Source organism: Leucopleurus acutus (assembly GCF_964270905.1).
Source record: "Leucopleurus acutus genome assembly, chromosome: 13".
Lineage (NCBI taxonomy): Eukaryota > Metazoa > Chordata > Mammalia > Artiodactyla > Delphinidae > Leucopleurus > Leucopleurus acutus.
The window spans coordinates 16118469-16139857 of record NC_139155.1 but is presented as its reverse complement, the minus strand read 5'-3'; the positions used below and the strand labels follow the sequence as shown (position 1 = coordinate 16139857).

Below are 21389 nucleotides of genomic sequence, written 5' to 3'. Positions count from 1 at the left end.
AATGAGAGTAGTGAAGATACAGAATGAATAAAGATCACTGAATAGCTTAAATATTATATTACAGGGACAGGCTGAAGGTACAGAAGATGATAATGAGGAGCAAGATTCCAGAAGAATATGTGAAAATATTCATGTGAAAATGCCTAGCACAGTACCCAGAATGCAATAGGTATTCAAAAAATCTGGTAAAGGTAAATATGAAATGCTAAATGCTGCCTGCTCACCAAAAAGAACTTATTAAAAAAATTACAACCGATTAATAACACAGCCAACACATACAAATAGCAAAGTTCAAAGAACATTAGTAACTCTGTCCACTGAAAAGGCCCAGAAGCAATGACAATCCGGTAGCATTAAGCACGACACTGTCTCTAAATACCACTTCTCACTAAAAGACCAGGGCTCCAAAGAAAAATGCCTTTGACACGTGTGGGACAGAAATGTACAAGAGAAACCTGGAAAGTCTTACACCTGAAAGGAAGGAAGCTACCAAAGACTACTGGGGTTGCATCAAAAGGATGCAGAAGCTAACCTGTAGGGACAGCTAGCGCCCAAAGACGAAACAATCTGAACGTCAATTATAAAGACTAATGTAAAACAGCAAAACATGTTAAACTCCACGAGTTGAAAAACAATCAAACAAATATCACCTCTCACTATCTCATCATTTAACCTTGGTTACTGCCAGGGGACCAACTCGTTATTCTAAAAAAATGATAAAAAAGAATCAAGTATTTATCCTGCCTTTCCTGAACTATTTCAGGATAACAAGTAAGTAATCAGAGAAATTCTTTTTACATGGAGAGGGAATCTTAGAATCAGAGTGTCATCCTTCTTCAACCTCTAATGAAATGATGGATTTGGGCTACGGCCACCACTGGCTAAAACTCAGGCTGATGGAGACACTTTATAATGAAGGGCTCAGGCTGACAAAATCTGGTTATCAGTAACTGCTGGACTGGGTGATGGGGATCTGAGAGAAGGCCCTTATATTAGCCTCAACTTTTTTGTACGTTTAAAATTTTCTATAATTAAATAAAAATTGGCAAGGACTTACGGTATGCTAAAAATAGCATCTGAGAGTAGAGATAATGAGTACTAGTTCTGACTGTTTTCATATCATGATCTTTTATCATTCAGAGCCTTTTCCCCTCTTTCTGTAAACTGCAGACAACTGAACTACATGCTTCTGCTAAAAAAAATTCTATGATCCCCTAAGAGCGTGAAAATCCATGAAGACACAAACCACCCTTTCTATGAAAGGCAAATATTTCCTATCTCTTTGCATTTTTTTCTGAAGCTTATTCAGAAGAAAAAGCTTTAGAGGACAAATTCAGAAATTTGAGTTCAGCTTTTACATTAACTTACTGCATGCATGACATTTGTCCTTCATTCATAAGGGGGAATTTACATGGATTGCTAACTACCCTAAGTAAGTGTCTGCATGGATAATACAACTGGATGGCTAGGCTTTGCTAACCACTAACTGAATCTTAAGATGTTCTAGTATTACTCTTAAGTAAAACAAGCACAAAACAGCATCTAAAGCATGCTACCATTTACATCAGAAAGAAGGAGATCTAAGAAAATACACATGTGGAGAAGAAACAGAGGAAGAACAAACCAGAAATTAATGGGATGAGTTACCAACAGGGGGTGATGGGAAAGAGCTAGAAAGAAGGAGAGAATGGAAGTGGGGCAGCAGTGATGAAGAGGAAGTGATACCTCAATGAATATATTCTGGCTCCTAGAACCACAGCATTCACATACCCTTCGTATACCCAAAATATAAACAATTAAAATCAACCAGGATGTAGGAGAAATGCAAACACTAACAAAAAACCTAACTGTATTATAAATGAATATCATAACCATACTGAAAAGAGTGGGGAAGAAGAGAACTAAACTAACTACCTGGAAAATAGTGTCTGGACTAGATACTGTAGGGCTAGAGGCAAAAGGAGCTTTACATAAATCATAAATCCATCACTATATGTGTTTCTCATTAGGGATATGGCTTAATGATTTGAAACCACTTTATGTATACTTTATGCACACACTAAAACTATACCAATAAGTAAATACATTATAGATAAGAACCAGGTTTCTCCCTATTGGAGAAACAATTTTCAAATAGGGAAAGGAGGAAGGCTAAAATCAGCCCTTCAGTTTTCAGTTCAGTCCACTCCAACCAAAATCCAAAGTATCTGTATAATCTCGTGGTATACAAATGTAGAGTAAGGGATATACAAATGTAGAGTAAGGGATACAAAAATATGTGTATAAGTGTGATTAGTATACATTCACATATTCCCTAGACCTGCCCACTGAGAGGGCCTAGAAGCAATGGCACCCCAGTAGTAATGAGTATACCTAGTGCCCAGACCTTGGTTTCTAAATACTTCTCTCCAATAAAAGGAACCAGGGCTCACTGAGAAGTGGTTGATTCTAGAGCTGGGGCACAGAAAATACAAGATGAGCTTGAAACATATTACAGTACCAGAAAGTAAAGAAATATTTTAAAAAGATGGAGGTTTGTTGAAAGAACACAGAAGCCAACCTGAAGGAGTTCCTAACGACCAGAGCTGGAACAATTTGAACCAAATAAATAATGATAGTACAAGATTATAACCCACAGAATAAATAATCCATGAGTCCACACTGATATAAGTAGATTAAATAAATAAATGGGGGAGAAGGAGGAGTGGTCCTTATAGAATGCCAGTAAGTAGATACAGAAGGAATTATGGAAATAGAAAAACCAGCATTTGGTAAACACCACATTCTTGTTTCAGATAAAACATCAATGGATGCTAAAATTAGTGAGCCAAAGGTTAAAGTGAAACAGGATATTTACAAAGACTCAAAGTATCTTTCCCCAAATATTTATTAACCACCAAGGGAAGGATAGTAACTTTAAAGTAGAGAAACCGGGAAGAAACAACAATATCCAAGTGATCACAGCCAACATCATCAGTTATGAGACATACCAACATCATGAACATGATGCACTGTTGTATTCTCGTCAAAAATGCAGAACCTCCATCCAATCATGAGTAAATACCAGACAAACCCAAACTGAGGAACCAAATTGGTCCAATGAATTAATCAATGTTCTTGAAAATTGCCATGGTTATGAAAGGCAAGGAAATATGAACTATTTCAGACTGCAGAAGTCAAGAGAGATAACTAAATGCAACGTGCAATACTGGATAGGATCTTAGAATGAAAAAGGCACTGGTAGAAAACTGGTGAAATTTGAGTAAGATCATTAGTTTAGTTAATAGTACTGTACCAATGTTAATTTCTCCATTCTGACAATTGTACTGTGGTTATGTAAGATGTTACCATCGGGGGAAGATAAGTGAGGGATACATGGGATATATGAGGGATATGTCCTTATTTTTTCTTGCTATGTCTAAAGTCTAAAATTAGATCAAAATATTTTTTTAAATGTTATATTGATCTGGTCTGTTTCTAAAACAGTTTAACTATTCATTTAACATTATAAATATTTATGATGTTAAACATAGTCAAACAACTGTGACAAAACCTTTTTTTTTTTTTTAAAGATGCTAAAGCATCTTTTTCTTTTCTAGCTCGGAACAAATAAAAAAATGTAGACAGGTTTCCTAAATATCAAAAGTCCCCGTATACTTTACATTCCCCTATTTAGAAAATAATCTAGAACGTGATTCTTACTCATGCTGCAGTCTTACAACAATAATGTGCTTGCATATCTAGAGAAGTCATGAATTTAGGATAAAGGTATCACGCAATACTCAGACATTACTGTTGTATACTTACTTCATTTCATTTACTTGTCTCAGAATCTCATGCTGAGTGTTCACAACAGTATCCAGTTCTTGTTGAGTGGTCTGGAGAAAAAAACAAAAGATGACCAAGATGACCACCCAGCTCAATAATCCCCATTCTACAGAACATACAGCTTTTCTTTTCTACCTCTCCGCCACCAAAGGCTAATAACTAAGGCATATCTGCATATTTTCAAAGCTCACCTGTCCATGCTGCCCTGGGATTCCTGCTCCTCTTTTAGAGATCTCCTCCGTCAAGGAAGAGACATACCTTCTCTGTTCATCAAGAATCATATCTAACTGTCGGTTCAGCTGCTTGATTTCAAGATGAATACGATTCTGTCCTTCAAAGATTTGTCTCAGCTCACGATCTCCTACACTCTCAAATAATTCATCCGCTGAAATGGAAATTACAAATCAAAATTATTAGAATCACCTACACATAGTTTTCAAATTACTGTAAGTGACCAAAGCACTAACATATACTAGAATAAGATCATCATCAACACAGTGTTATGATCTTCCCACAGTGTTAAACATGCATGTAATTAATTCAATCGTGATTAAATTACTGTTTTCACCATCTCTGGTGGTTGAATACTTATTATAAATTAGGTATGAATTTTTTCACCTAAAAATTATTTTGTCTTTTAAATAGACTGTGTGATTCTATTTACAGGGGCAGGCAGAACTAATGTAATTTGTTGCCTCTGGAAGGGGGCTGACTTGAAAGAGGTAAGGGAACTTTCTGGGGTGATAAAAATATTCTATATACTGATCTGATGGTTAAAAGGGTATACACATTTGTCAAAATTCATCAAACTATTCTCTTAAAATTTATGCATTTTACTTACAAAAAAGATTAGGAAATGGAGTTGAGAACAGCTGATTTTCCTTTTATTCCTGACCATGCTTAAATCAGATCGCTTCATTCAAACACTTACCACAATAAGCTTCAGGATATATTCACAAATCATATGTGATGTTTAAAACAAATCCAAGGAAAATATAAGACTTACCTTTCATCTTTATCTTCATTAAATCTGAATCACACTGTTAATCATTCACATTAACACACTACTTAGTTCAAAAGCTAGCCCAGGCTTTATTAGATATAGCCTTGATCATTTGTGCTCATAGGGAACCGAGATCATAAAAGTTAGCAGATTATATATAGTCCCTCTATTTGGCCTTATCTTGTTTTGTTTTTGACATGTAAGTTCTTAATTACATTAGCTTACACTAATATTTAAAAATTTTCAACCTTTAATGTCCAGAATTCTGTTGAGTAGTAAGAGACTTACTTACTCTCGCAAGTCTTGATAGTTTTCAAGTGTTAGCTCTATATTACTAAGGTAATTGTGTGTCACTAAAAGGAAAGAAATAAACCTTGGACGATTTCATTCAACAAATATTTACTGAGTCTCAACTACTACGTCAGCACCGCTGTTGTTTTTCTAGGCTTAGGGGACACAGAAGTAGACACAGCAAACAAAGACCCCTGCGCTCACAGAGCTTACACTCCAACGGTTCACTGTCCACATCATCCAGGTACTCCCGACTGCGCACTTCACTAAGCGATACTCTTCCCGGTAAAAACATCAATCTCCAGGCCCTTTAAAGACTGAAGATTTGCTTAAAAATTATTTCTCGAAATTACTTGGAATGTGCCAGGTCACAGAGCAAAGATAGAACGAACGAAGCGCCACAGCTACCGCTGCAGCGGAGGACAGCTCTGCCCCAACTCACCAGGCTGCCCTTGAAGGTCAGGGTGGTCCTTCTGGAATTCCTCTTTTTTTTTATCCAATTCTTGTTGAAAGTGTTCAAATTCCTCCTGGTACTTTTCTTTTTCTTTATCAGAAATTTCTTTATCTGGTGTAGGCTTTTTTGGAGTTTAAGAATAGATCATTAAAAAAATTAAAAAGAAAATAATAAACCTCAATATATGTTCTTTTTCTCATTTTAACTACTCTACCACTAGTTGAAAGGTTAATTTACTCTTGCTACTAATATTACAACAAAAAATAAAAATAGCCACTACCATTTATTGAGTGCTTGCCAGAGGGCACTGTCTTTAATGTTTACAACGTTAAGGTGGCCAGTACAAACATCTCAGTTTTACCAGTGAAGAAATGGAGCGTTACAGAGGTTAAGTAACTTGTACCAGGTCATAATGGCAATATCTGGCAGAAACAAGATCCAAACCTAAGTCAGTCTTCTCAAGTTTTCAGCTACGAGGCAGTACCACTAAACTACAGATAAACTTTTGGAAAAAAATGAGTATACTTACCGGCTCTTTCCCAGGCTCAGTCAACTGGAAAGTCAGAAAAGAAAGGACATCATGGTCATCTACAAAGTAAAAAAAAAAAAATATAGACATCTGTTGCTTTAAAATAATAATCAATAAGGGAAACAACAAAAATTTGCTCTAATTTGGTAAAGGCAACGGTGCTCTGTGAGCTTAGAGACAAAAATTCATCTGACTTATGTTAGAACTAGGTTAGAATTCACTTTTTAAAATCCTAAACCAGAACATTTAGCTGTGCTTAACACATGATGGATGTTTAATAAATGCCTGATAAGGGAATGAACAAACAAATGAAGGGTCAAAACAAGTCCAAACTCCTAATTCTGGCAGCAAGAGCCTCCTTTATTTTTCCACAGATCTCCTTCATGCGCTCCAGTCAAGTGAGACAAAATCCTGTTCTTCAGGTGTCTCCTGCTCCTGCCTGTCTCTGAGCCTTTCCGATAGTGCTTTTCAGTCCCAGCCTTACTTTCCTGTTTTAACCATGACACTGCTCTGTCCTGGATTACTGGGACAGTCCTGATTTATCTGTGTTCCCCTGGCATTACTAATAGCATCTCCTGTTACTCCCAAAGCATCTCGATTAGAATATGATTACTTTTCTATATATTATTTATATTTGTTTCCCTCATACAGATTTTATTTCACCTAAAATCGTATTAAAAAATCAAATTGGGGCTTCGCTGGTGGCGCAGTGGTTGAGAGTCCGCCTGCTGATGCAGGGGACGCGGGTTCGTACCCCCGTCCGGGAAGATCCCACATGCCGTGGAGCGGCTGGGCCCGTGAGCCATGGCCGCTGAGCCTGCGTGTCTGGAGCCTGTGCTCCGTAATGGGAGAGGCCACAACAGACAGTGAGAGGCCCGCGTACCGCAAAAAAAAAAAAAAAAAAATCAAATCCATTTCAAGCTGTTTAAGCTAAAAACAGCTAACAGATCAAACCTCATAACATCGAATTAAAATACTCATCCTGGCTAGTGTCTCATCCACAAAGCAAGAGAGATGAATTTCCACTGCAGCAATCTCTTTGCTTTCTGCTACTTTTATGGAGATCTAGATATACAGCCAGATTAAAGAGAAAATTGTAATACCATAGTGTAGGTTAGGTAACATTAGGAGAAGTCATGCAGTTGTTAATAGAGCCCTAGACCCAGGAGCCAGAAATCCAAACCAAGTCCTGCCTGGGTCTGATTTATTGGCCATGTGATCTTTAGAAAGCCCTTTAATCGAAGATTTGGCCAAGTCACCTAAAAATCGGTTAAATATGGTCTATCCTTTCTCCTTCCTTCCTTGTTCTATTGTAAGGAAAAATTCACATATTTGAAAATAATAAAAATATTATACAATATGAACACAAGATGGTGTTAACATCCAATGATAAGTTCATTTATCACCACTCATGGAAAAAAAAGGGTAAGTACGTCTTCTTTAAAGTTTAGCCCCCAATAATATTTCCTCATTTAAATGTGCTGTGACAACTCTCAGGATCCTAAAGCACTTGGCAGTTAACCTTTTAAATGTCTCCTTCACTATAAAATATCACATCCAAACTGACAGTCTAATTTACATAATTGCACATAGCCCCAGCCAACTGTAAACCTACAGAAAGTAGAGGATCAGCAGTCCCAAGAGACCCAAAAGACTGGCATCCCAGATCATGGAAGGTTACAACCAGTCTTAAAAGGTTAAAAGCAAACAACGCTACCCATCTCCAAAATACATTATTCCCAATAAAATTCAATTCACAACCTTTCAATATTAAAAGATACCAAGATTTTACCTGCAAGACCTCCAGTTGCAGCAGATATTCCAAAATGCCCCTGTGCAGGGATAATCATATTTTCCACTCTGGTGCAAAATTCATAATCATTTTTGTCTGGTGTGAAGCCATTATTGATCATTACCTAGAAAGACAAACTGTAGCTATAGCTTTTACAAAGATCTTGTAAAACGAATCTCAAGCAGTCAGTTTATGACTATTTGATCTTTATATTTGGTCTAATAACCACCAAAAAGCTATCAGCTTCAAATCATTATGCTGTACACCTTAAACTTACAGTGTTGTATGTCAATTACATCTCAATAAAGTTGGAAGAAAAAATGAAAATAAAAAAAATTTAAAAGCTGTAATCCTTTGTCCATTAAATAAACTCACTTATTTGGGATCATTATACAATGAGATAATTCACTTCAGGAAATGGTTTTTGCCCTACTGTGTGTCAAAGGCTTAAAAATAAAAATCTGATAACTTTCCATGAAAATCTTTCTAAAACAGAATGTGGTTCACCTTCTCTAGAGAAGACTTAAGGAACCAACCATGATTACTTTCTCTGAATGGTTCCTACAGAAGAGGGATCAGGCTTGGTCTGAAACTCCAGTGACAGAGCTACAACGAATAAGTTAAATTGACAATTTTTACTATAGAGGTTGAGAATTAAACAGATTGCCTCAGCAAGTAGTGAACTCCTCTTCATTAAGTTAGGGGGGTGGGCTTCCCTGGTGGCGCCGTGGTTGAGAGTCCACCTGCCGATGCAGGGGACACGGGTTCGTGCCCCGGTCTGGGAAAATCCCACATGCCGCGGGGCGGCTGGGCCCGTGGGCCATGGCCGCTGAGCCTGCGCGTCCGGAGCCTGTGCTCCGCAACGGGAGAGGCCACAACAGTGAGAGGCCCGCATACTGCCCAAAAAAAAAAACCAGGGGGGTAACTGGACTGTACTAAGTTAGCAGAGAGTCAGCAAAAGTGACAAGTCATATAGACAAAAAAAGGCAGAAAATGAAAAAAACAGAAAGACACATAAGCTTCTACGCTGCAGAAAGTATTTTTGAAATAATGACCCTACATGTCTTAAACGAACTTTGGAAACCTGAGCAAGCACAGGAATCCACCTGGCACATGAATATTCTTCTCATGAGCCCAGTCAAGCAGTGGTCTGGCCTCTTTAATACCTTTCACTTCTAGCAACCCAACCACTAGCCCCCCCTAAAGAAGAGCCACCGAGATAGAGTGGAAGCAAAGGGAGCGGGTACACGGCACCAGAGTAAGGGCACTTCTGTCATTACCTCCAGATGCAAAGTTTCGTTAGTGACACTTAAGATAAAGTCATACAGGTAAAATGTGACAGTACTTGATCCAAATTTTTAGCAAAAGAGTAAGGGACAGGGCAATATGAAGGGTTAATCTCTATATAACGTAGGATGGCAACACGGGAACTCCTACCAATTTTTTAAAAATCACCTGCCATTTATTGACCAATATTAATATTTCTGTTTCCTCTATTCAGTAATGTTCCTATTTGAGTTTATAGCATGTACAACTGATTCTCCTACAGTCTTTCAAATCGCCGATCAGTAAGACATTTGCCTTCGAGAGATAAAAAAAGAAGTGTTAAGTTAATCATATTCTAAAATTAATACTAAGAACTTTCAACTCTTCAATATTTTTTCCTTGAGCCCTAAGAAATTGAAAATCCATCAGAAGTATTTACTATCCAGTTCTAATTCTTTAAACAAACAAAAAAAGGTACAATACATTCACTGCACGATGAGTCTGGAGGAACCTTAGGGCTGTGACTGTACAGGTACAATATATCCACTGATTAATACCAGTAACGCTTCTTTGAGATTACAGATAACATCCCTTATTCATCTTACAGTTTCGACCCGTTGTTAAACACCATGCTTGCAGTATTTAAAATCTTGTTTTGGAATTCCCTGGCGGTCCAGTGGTCAGGACCCCACGCTTCCACTGCTGAGGGCGTGGGTTTGATCCCTGGTCGGGGGAACTAAGATCCTACGTGCCACACGGCGTGGCCAAAAAAAAAAAAGTGTATAATATCTTGTTTTGACATATTTCCTCCACTAACAGCATTTCTTTTTCCCCTTGCTTTGTTTTTCCCTCCAAAGCTCAAACAACTGGGAGCTAAAGATGTAAGTATATTTAATAAACATTTCTTGAGTACTAAACACGGGCACAATATTAGGGAGTATGAGGAATGTAGGATACAGTGCCTGCACTGAGATGTGTACAACCATACTGATGAGAAAAGACATACAAACCATAATTAACTAGCAAGTCAAGACAACATATTTTAAAGGGCAAACAAGCACCAGAGGAAAGAGAAACACTTAGAGTTTCAGAGAGACAGATCCTTACGAGCTGATGTTTGGGAAATCTGATGGAAAGGGATCCTGAACTAGTACGTTCCAGAATGAGCACGATTCTGCCAGGTAGAGAGGAAAGGGGAGAGTATTACAGGAAGGGGCAGCAGACGGAGCAAGCACACGAAGGCTGGGACCGTTAAGTCAACCAGATGTCCTGCCAAGTCTCTCTAAAATGTGTTCTTCAGAAACGAAGTGAAAAGAGAATTCCATGGCCCAGTAAGCCTAAAGAATGAGGGGTTTAATAAAGCTTCTTTATTTAGGGACTTCCCAGCGTCTTTAACGTGCTTGTGCACAGACCTCCCAATCTTATCTGACCACGGAACTTTTTTTGGGGTCCTGCAGGACTGCTGGTAGGGCTGACGGCCTCACTGTGTGGGGTCATCTAGGCAGCCTCCCTGTGATCTGGGTACTCAGGTGTGTGTCTGTACTCGCCATGGTTGGTATCTGGGTTCTGCCACATGAAGGTAAGCATGACCTACTGATGCCCCTGATGAAACTGTACAGGATGTGTAATAATTCCAGCGGAACTCAAATCCAAGTGAGTCATAATAGACTGGACAGTGCCTCTATTCTGAGGTCTCTAAATTAGTTTGGAATTTAAGACTAAGCCAATACAAAGTTTTCCAAATAACTGTCTTTTTCAGAGTTTATACAAAGGAGTGCAAGGCTGGCTCATGATTTAGGGAAAAGAAAAATGTATACGAGGTATTCTTTACTTATAAGCATTATATAACCAGGTACTGATGGCATTGTTAAAAATGCAATGTTCACATGGTATTAGTGACCTTAGTTATTATAACTGCCTGCTGGGTATATCCACCTAACCTAAATATTAACCCAAACTCAATCTGTCTACAACTAAACTCCTTACCAACTGTCTGCCTTCCCACTCCTCCCTCAAACACAAAGAAACGTGCTGGTTTTTGGCTAGTTAATGGTACCATTTAGTTGAACACTGGCCAGAAATTCAGGAACTATCTTTGACTCCACAACTATATTCACTCTCCCAGCCCCAAGCCAACTAGTACTAAGTTCTGTAGTCTCCACCTCCTAATCATCTCTTCTTTCCTCTACCCTCATTCAGACCACAAGTGGAGTCTTGCCGCTAAAATAGTGCTGGGTTCAAATCACAGTTCTGTTACTTATGTGGTAAGACACTGTCCAAGTTACTTAAACTCTCCCATATTCAATTTCCCCATTTATAAAACGGGGATGCCTTCCCCATAGGGCTGTTGGGATAAATGAGAAATATTTGCAAACGATATATCTGACAAGGAGTTAATATCCAAAATATACAAAGAACTCATACAAGTCAACATCAGAAAAGGAAACAACGAGATTAAAAAATGGGCAGAGGATCTGAATAGACACTTGTCCAAAGACATACAGATAGTCAACAGGTACATGAAAAGACGCTCCACATCACTAATCATCAGGGAAGTGCAGGTCAAAACCACAATGAGGCATCACCTCACATCTGTTCAGAATGGCTATTATCTAAAAGACAACAAATAACAGATGCTGGTGAGGGTGTGGAGAAAAGGGAACCCTTGTGCACTGTTGGCAGATATGTAAATTGGTACAACCACTATGGAAAGCAGCATGGAGATTATTTCTCAAAAAATTTAAAACAGAACTACCAAAGGATCTAGCAACTCCACTCCAGGGAACTTATCCAAAGATAATGAAAACACTAATGAGAAAAAATATAGGCACCCCTACGTTCACTGCAGCATTATTTACAACAGCCAACATATGGAAGCAACCTAAGTGCCCACCAACAGATGAATGGATAAAGATGTAGTACATATATACAACAGAATATTCCTCAGCCATAAAAAGACTGAAATCTTGCCATTTGCAACAACATGGATGGACCTAGAGGGTGTTATGCTAAGTGAAGTAAGTCAGACAGAGAAAGGCAAGTACTGTATGATTTCACTTATATGTGGAATCTAAAAAACAAATGAACAAACAGAACAAAAAAGAGTCATAGACAGAGCACAAACAGGTGGTTGCCAGAGGGGACGGAATTGGCAGGGAGGAGGGAAATAGGTGAGAGAGAGTAAGAGGTACAACCTTCCAGTTGCAAAATAAATGAGTCACAGGTATGAAATGTACAGTGTAGGGAAATCAGTCAATAATTATGAAATATCTTTGTATGGTGATAGATAACTGGACTTATCACGGTGGTCATTTTGAAATGTACAGAAATACTGAATCACTACATTGTATGCCAGGAACTAACATAGTGTTATAGGTCAATTTTACTTGAAAAACAAACAAACAAACAAACAAACATATAGCACTAGATTTGTGGATACCAGCGGTAGGGGATGGGGGTGGGGGAACTGGATGAAGACAGTCAAAAGGGATAAACTTCCAGTTATAAGATAAATAAGTACTAGGGATGTAATGTACAACATGGTAAGTATAATCAACACTGCTGTCTTACATATGAAAATGGTTAAAAGAGTAAATCCTAAGAGTTCTTATCAGAAGGAAAAAAAATGTTTGACATTACTATTTTATTTTTTAAATTTTATTTTACATGTGCAGTTTTATTTCAGTTTGGAAATCATGCACGAAATATCTAATAAAAAATTCTAACCTAATATAATTTTTTTTTCTATTTAATTCTCTATATGAGATGATGGATGTTCATTAAACTTGTTGTGGTCATCATTTCATGATGTATGTAAGACAAATCGTTATGCTGTATACCTTAAACTTCTACAGTGCTGTAGGTCAATTATATCTCAATAAAACTGGAAGAAAAAAGAAAACGTGAGAAACTGCATGTAGAGTACCAAGTACAGGTCGTGGCTCATTTACAGCAAGGAGGCTAAAATCATCCTATTTTTTGCTCCTTTCACAAATACCATTATAAAAACACTGCTGCCTAAGTCATCTTCCTCAACTGTAAACCTGATCATTTCACATTCCTGCTTAAAACTCTGTAAATTGTTCCTTACGGGATAAACTACACAGAGGGCTGCGAGACTTGTTACTGCCAACCTTTCAACCTCACTCTCCAAACCTCCTCTATCCTCCAGCCATACCAACTATTTGCCTTTCCCAAATCTTTCAACAGTCCCGATGCCCGTTTTCTCTGCCTGGAATATGCACTCCATCTAGGAAACTTCTACTTCTCCTTCAAGGTGCAGCTCAACTCTGAGAAACTGTTCCTGACTTTCACCACTCCAGCCTGGCAGAGTTACAGGATTCTAACCTCCTGATCCCTTAAATTTACCACATAGCATACTAACATTACATAAGCATAATGTTACATAATGTCACCTCCATTAGACAAGCTCTTTGGAGAAAATGACCTTTGTCTTATTCATATTTGTGTGGCACACAGCAGAATGCCTAAACATTCACCGACTAAACACAAACCTACTGGCAAATTTGACAACACATGACCACTTACACCGAGCTTTGAAGCCACTTCTGCTCTCTCAGAGTAACACTGATGAGTATGCGAACAATATCCAAATTTCAAATGCATTGAATTTCTATCAAAGATTCAGAATGAGAAGTCATACCAGAATATTGTTCATTTGATTATCTCTAAATGCATGTTACTTACTGTCAATGTTTTCTGGTAATACGTAATCTTTGCCCGGACAGGATAGGGTTTATTACGAAAGTCCCTTTGGCAACTTGCTAAAGCTTGATTAGCACCATCACTATAGTGTGAGGGAAAGGAAGACAAACAAGAAACTTAAAGCTTCTCGATATGTTAAAAACTCACTATTTAAAATGATTAATGTCCAGAAAGGTCAAAACAAAATCAAGTTATGACAAAGCTTGGGATATTTGAAGTTATTTATGCAGAAAACACCAAGGACTCTGGATAACAAAAGGAGCCAATGTTACCACGGCTGCCTGCTGGCAAGGGGAAGGGATACTCTTCCTCTCCACAAGACTAGGGCAGGGTCAGAGTCACATACGGTGCTTTCAGCAACGCAGATTCCTAGATCCCACCCTCAATCAGCTGAAGCAGCATCACAAGGGGGAGGCTTGGACCTCTTGTTTATATATTCAATGGGTGGTCATGATGAACTACCAGAGTTACAAATCACTAAGGTAGGAAAGTAATTTTTCTTACAGTTCACTGACTGGCTAAAAGGTAATCCCCCCAACAAACATGTGAAAATTAAAAATGTACATACCTGATTCATACACATTATAAATATACTGAACACTCGAAGTTTTGTAGCCCACTGAGAATCTTTTCAATACAGCAATACAAAGGCTGAATGACATGGCACGCACTGCTTAGTCATTAGGTTGGTTAAGGCTCTGAACCTTATTTTTTAAAGATCCCTCTTAATAAAGATGAAAAAACATGACTATTGTTATCACTGAGAGCCAGGAATGTTTTATCAACCTTTAAAGGTACTATTTAATTGCAGGTTAACTACAACACATTTTTATGTTTGAAATCTAGGTGGTCCGCAGAAAGAACTTTAAAACAAAACCAAATTAAGATAAGACCTTTCCACTAAGTTACAAAAAACATCTCAAGGAAAAGAATAATCTTACTTCATCTGGAAAATGTTCAGATTTGAAACAATATATTTTATAAGGTTTCTAAAAAGAAGCTGAAATCAGGAATAATGTAAAAAATATACACTTACTTTTGATGGTCATATTGGATTTGTCCATTGTTGCCTATAATCACTATTGCAGGATTATTTTTCTATAAATAAAGAGAATGTATTTGTTTTAAAGTCCTTAGATCAAAGAAGTATAGATCATTCTGGGTGTGCTATAAGTTCTCTTACACCTCTAAAATCCTAGGACACTGTGAGCATGGGACTGGTATGGGACCTATGGGAGCTCAGTAACAGGAGGACTAACATGGCCTCAGCATTCAAGAAGCTCAATGTTAAAGCTCTCCTTTAAATTGCTAATCATGACCTCGGATAATCAGTGGACAAACTACTAAATGAAACAATGATCATCAGTTTTCGGGCTGCTAAAGCACAAGTTAATGTTTCCAATTCGTAAGTACATTTTGCTCTTAACTGTTTTAGAGAAATCGGCTGATCAAAAAGTGTGATTAACATATATGAAAACATATCAACATGTGAGCTAGTAGTAGTTATGCACACATTTTCATGAAAACAAACAGTAATAATCTTCTAAACACTAACCACCTACATCTAAATGACTCATGCTGATCCATCAAAATTATTAAGCACAGGGGCTTCCCTGGTGGCACAGTGGTTGAGAGTCCGCCTGCCGATGCAGGGGACACGGGTTCGTGCCCCGGTCCGGGAAGATCCCACACGCTGCGGAGCGGCTGGGCCCATGAGCCATGGCCGCTGAGCCCGCGCATCCGGAGCCTGTGCTCCACAACGGGAGAGGCCACAACAGTGAGAGGCCCGAGTACCGCAAAAAAAAAAAAAATTATTAAGCATAAACAGGGTGATGGGGAGGTGGGTACTGAAAAGTTCTCAGACCTGAGGTTCCACTGTTACCTCAAGTTGGTAGATGACAAATCATGAACCCTAGCTTTAAATTTATAAATTCCCAGCTATATAAAGACTAATCATCACACTTAAAATACATTTTGTGGAGTCCTCTACTATTAAACTGACAAAAGTGTTAAATAAGCTATATTGTTCACAGCCTAACTTTGTTAGCAAATATATTAAAATGGGTAACAGTCCTGAAAACAAATATACCTTTCCATCATTGTCGAAAGAATCAAAAAATATTCCAACACCATTCCACATATCAGCTGATCCAAACACAGGACCCTCCAAGCCTTGATTTTCTGTATACCAAATTGCCTGTAAATACATAACACGGGACATTTAGAGACTAGTGGTATATGCATTTATACAAATTTTCCAAGTTAAAGAAATTACCGTACCAGGCCATCAGCTCCAATCCGACCTCTTCCAGTCACTCGAAATGTCACCTCAACTTCCCAGTTCTCAAAGGCTGCTTTTGTCTTTGTCCACACCGATCCTCTTTGGCTTTTTAAAGATGGTGCTATTCGAATTTGATCTGAACTTGGAATAGCATCTAGAATAGAAATCAGGGAAGAAAAGTTTTGTTATAATTAGATAAAACTCAATGAATCACCACCAAACTGTTACATATACCTACTGAGACCTAAGTTTAACTCAGTTACCTGTATGGTAACTTTGTTAGGAAAAAATTTCATGTTGACAGTTTCAGCTTTTAAATATTAGCGGGTTTTGATACCCGCCTCCTATCTTTGGAAGAGTGCAATATCTCTGCAAAAAAAATTAAAGCTGCAACCAAACACTAAAAATTCAAGGGGCAGCAGGGAGGAAACTACAGCTTGAAAGGCAAATCAACTATTTAATTCTCATGATACTCTTTTTCAAACACCTGAAAAATTTGCATATTTTCTTTTTTAAAACTGTATTTTTTTTTTTTTTACCAGTTTACAAATGTTAGAAATCTCAAACAGTGTGAAAAGAACATACCACTAGGAATCAAGAGACTTATTCCTAGTCTCAGTTCAGCTGTGTGACTTTGAGCAAATAATTCTCTTACTCTTTCGGGCTCACCATATGTTCACCTGTAAAATGAAGGGGCTGGGCTCAATCACTTATATACACCCTAAAAGTTATATGCAAAATTTTGAGCATATATACATTCTTCTAGGGAGAGGGTCAATCAACTGAATTTCAAGTCAATAATCAGTTCTTCAGCATCAGGAGATTCTCAGAGAGAACAGTGATCCCCAAAATGATGGCCTGCATCTCCATTCACTTACTAGCTGTTTGATCGTAGGCAAGTTACTCCATTTCTCTAACAACCTCATAGGCATATAAGTGCATATAAATATTTCAATAAATGTTAGCTGTTCCTATTATTGGACTAGATAATTATTAAAGCACCTATGAGGTCTATATTTGAACAATTCTGGCACACCTTTTCAGATATTAACCAGTTCTGACATTCTGACATCCACACTGGGACATAACTGTATTGTTTCTTTACAGGTAGGAAAAATTGACTAAAAGACAAGTTGAGATATTTTAGTAAGTTCAGCCACTATTTGTCACCATGACTTTCAAACACTTAAAGGTCTGGGGCAGTCATCACAGGAAAAGCACTGGATATAGAAATCAGAAGACCTGGATTTGAGTACTATTCTACTGACACTATCTATGTAACCTCTTCCAAGAACCTTAACCTTTCTGAACATCAGTTTTTTTCACCTATAAAACAGATAACACCTGCCTTGCCTACCAAGGATCTAATCAGAGCACGAAGAAGGTGAAAGAGCTCTGAGAGCTATAAAGGCTTACAAATTGCTGTTATCATTTTTGCCCTTATGGACCCAAGGATGTGTACTGACAGTACAAAAGAACATGAGAGTTAAGAAAAAGAAACACCATAGATTTGGTCTTAATTTGGGGATGATGTAAGGGGACACGTTTAAACTAAATCTTAAAAATTTCTCTATTAAAAAAATTGTTTTAAATAATGGATCTCAGGGCAAAATGAAAGGCGAAAAAATGATCAGTGGAGTTAAGAAAGCTGTGAGACTGTAAAAATTACAGTGATAATGAAAGCAAGGGATACCCATAAGCAGTGATTCCCAGAGTCAACAGACAGAAAAGTCACTAGCTAAAATTCTAATCTCTTTATTTCAAATTCAATCTAGCCATACAACTTTCATTCACCCAGGTACATTATCTGACATTTCTGCAGCAGAAAAGCTTAGTTGGTTATAGGTTCTGAAAAGAAAGTCAATGTGACTAATTTAAGTAGCTGATTAACATTCCTAATTGGCTGATGTATGTGGTGTGAGTGTGAGAAAAAGAACAGCAAGCCGGCAATGGAGAATGGCAGAAGCGAAAAAATGTCAACACATTTACCACCACTACTGAAAAATTCATCATCATTCCAAGAAAAGAAACAAAAATCCCCCAAACCTGTGTCTGGTACACCTGCATCGTCTTTGTGTAGTAAAACAATGCTACCTTGATAACAGTTGCCCAGCTACATACCCTTGATGAGTGATCACATAATAAATGTCCGCTGAGTAACAAAATGCACTCTACTTCAAATATTTAATGACTTGGTCATTAAGTCAAATTGAAATTTATGCCTTTTAATTATACATTAATTTCAGTGAAATAGCACTTCCTAAAAGTGTGCTTCCTATTCAGCAACTACTTTCTAGAAATGGAACATTTTGTTTCAAGCACTCGACAATCTAAAACGATGTATACAAGCCTTACATAAATGATTGCTTAATAACCCATAAAGATGGAATTCAAACTGCCAGTGCTTCTAACCCCAGATAAAGGCATTTGCCACTTGTTTCAAAGGTTGCATCTGATGGTCACTGAACAGAGTTTACAGCATGCCAAGTGCTACGGCTGATTCCTTAGTCAGAGGTGACACATCAGCACTAAAGTAGATACGTTTTCTTTCACATATGTAAATACCTAGCAAGGCTCTCTCACCCACTAACAGTGCTTAACAGTGCCAAACACATAAAATCAGTAACACATGGCGCACAGGTTATTTCAATTCCCCCCCAACAAAACCCCCCAAACAGCTGTATATATAATGCTATTCTTAGCCTCAAGTTCTCAGTCAATAACCCCCCTCCCTTCTTCTACTAAATAAAGCAACGAGTGTGACTATTAAATTACCTACTGTGTTAATACAAGAGAAAAGATCAAAGACCACACCAAGTCACTGAGAAAGGCAAACTTAACGTACAGTTCCAAGAGGGTGAGAAGGATGTCCTCTGACATAAAGATTATTCTAAAGCCAACACATGCCACCTCTAAAGCCGTCAGGGGGCATCGGGTACAAACTGGAGCATTACCCACTGCTAACACCGGAGGCGAAAACGCAGGGGAGGGCCGAGGGGGAGCGGGAAAGAAGGTGGAGGGCTGCCAGACCAGGTCTCAGGTTCGGAAGAGACGTGGCGTTGGGGTGAGACGTGATGCCCAGAAGCGAGCTCAAGTTAGTACCTGGAAGTGCGGGAACTAACGAAAAACCTCTAACCCAAACGGAAAGAAAAGACAACATCAAAGAAGGGAGGGGGAAGGTCGGGTGGAGAGAATGTGGGAAAGACTGGGGGGCTGGCGGAGGGAACCTTGCGGACCAGAGCCGGCGTGCAGGCGAGGCTGCTGAGAAAGGTCCCCTCCACCGCGCATACGGGGTGCAGCGGGGAGAAGGTGAAGAGGAGGAGGCTCAAGGCGGGGAGGGGACCCGGGCCCCCCGACCTCTGCCCTGGCTTACTCCCCGCGTGGGCCCAGAAGGGCACGGTCCCGTCGCTCTGCACCAGGTGCGGTCCCTTGAAGCTGTATTTGTACTCGAAACGCCGATGTGGCTGCGCGCCTGGGGTGCCCGTGGCGCCGGCAGCTGCCGGGTGGCCTCCCACGCCGTCGCCCCCGACGAAACGACAGAGCGACAGCAGCAAAGCGCAGAACAGCGGCCGAGCTCCGGCCCGGGAACCCCTTTGCCTGGATCCCGCCATCTTGGATTCTGGGAAACGGGAGGCCGGCGGAAGGAGGTGGGGGCGGGCGCTGCCGCCGGCCAACAGGGCGCTCCATGATTGGCGGAGCCCGGGGGACCCCGAGGGCAAGGGTGAGCTCCGCCCCCAGGCTCCGCTGTCAAGGAGGCTGCTGGACCCAGAGCATCTGTGGGCGGGGCCTGGGGCGGCAAGGTCCGCCCGCTCCTCCTATCCTCTCCCAGGGCGGGAAAGGGACTGCAACCTACCCTTCCCACCTGATGTGGAGTGTTGGAGGAGCAGATCCGAAGGCCTGGAGCTTCCTCCTGCCTCTTAACATACTTTAGAATTCTCGAGCCCTGACATGGAAGCCACCTAAGTGTCCATCGACAGATGAATGGATAAAGAAGATGTTGCACGTATATACTTCAGCCATAGAAAGAAACGAAATCGAGTTATTTGTACCGAGGTGGATGGACCTAGAGACTGTCATACAGAGTGAAGTAAGTCAGAAAGAGAAAAACAAATACCATATGGTAACACATATATGGAATCTAAAAAAAAGAAAAAAAAAGGTTCTGAGGAACCTAGGGGCAGGACAAGAATAAAGACACAGACGTAGAGAATGGACTTGAGGACACGGGGAGGGGGAACGGTAAGCTGGGACGAATTGGAGAGTGGCATGGACTTATATATACTACCAAATGTAAAATAGATAGCTCGTGGGAAGCAGCCGCATAGCACAGGGAGATCAGCTCAGTGCTTTGTGACCACCTAGAGGGGTGGGATAGGGAGGGTGGGAGGGAGACGCAAGAGGGAGGGGATATGGGGATATATGTGTACGTATAGCTGATTCACTTTGTTATAATGCAGAAACTAACACACCATTGTAAAGCAATTATACTCCAATAAAGAGGTTAAAAAAATAAAATACTTTATTTAAAAAAAAAAAGAATTCTCGAGCCCTGACACCTGTGGACCCACCACATCAATCCTCCCTGACTATAATAAACCTTTTCAGTATTAGGTAGAAGAAAGGCATTCCTTTTGATGTGATACCCATTGTTCAGTAGCTGGTTTTCATTAGGTGGACTTTGCAGAATCATGTCTTTCCAGAAACAAGGCATAATCACGAATACTAACGGTCCTAGCCCCTGAGCTCCACCAACCTGTGTTAGGGCATTTCAGACTGGGAACCAGCAATCCATAGGCCCGGAGAAACCTAAGATCTTTTTGTTGGTGTTGAATCAGGTGTGAGTTTATCACTCAACATTTACCGTTCTCAAAATCTAATCCCAAGAGCTTTCCAAATTTTGAAACCATAGCAATAAGGCATTCAAATGAAACTGAGTTTAGTTTTGATAAGAGGAATAATGTGCTGTGAAGGGAGGGAGAAATAGAACCTGGACATTTGAGATAGTATTGGTCTTTGATTCAACAAATAAGTTCTGCATTTTAAAAGGGAATCTCCTTTGCCTTAACTAGAAAAAATATTGTCAAAATATTAATGATCATCCAGAGTTTTGTTTTTCATAAATGTCTTACTGAATTTTTTTTTCAAATCTGAGAATAAGCAGTATGATTTAAATAGCTTATTTCATTAGCTCTTCTAGAGTTCAGCAGGTGCTCTGTGCGA

The 21389-nt window shown here is 39.3% G+C and overlaps 1 protein-coding gene across 1 annotated transcript in view; it reads right to left on the bottom strand.

The window, feature by feature from the left end:
- The window catches only part of LMAN1 (lectin, mannose binding 1), a gene marked incomplete at its 5' end in the record, with an annotated part of 29143 nt that extends 9363 nt beyond the window's left edge, over positions 1-19780 (bottom strand). The window contains 10 exons of the mRNA XM_082853206.1: positions 3808-3878; positions 4020-4213; positions 5565-5697; positions 6106-6164; positions 7898-8021; positions 13871-13970; positions 14925-14986; positions 15978-16085; positions 16169-16323; positions 19543-19780. Of these exons, the coding sequence (XP_082709332.1) occupies positions 3808-3878; positions 4020-4213; positions 5565-5697; positions 6106-6164; positions 7898-8021; positions 13871-13970; positions 14925-14986; positions 15978-16085; positions 16169-16323; positions 19543-19780 (1244 nt within the window). The remainder of the gene's footprint in view (positions 1-3807; positions 3879-4019; positions 4214-5564; positions 5698-6105; positions 6165-7897; positions 8022-13870; positions 13971-14924; positions 14987-15977; positions 16086-16168; positions 16324-19542) is intronic.
- Between the last annotated feature and the right edge of the window lie 1609 nt (positions 19781-21389).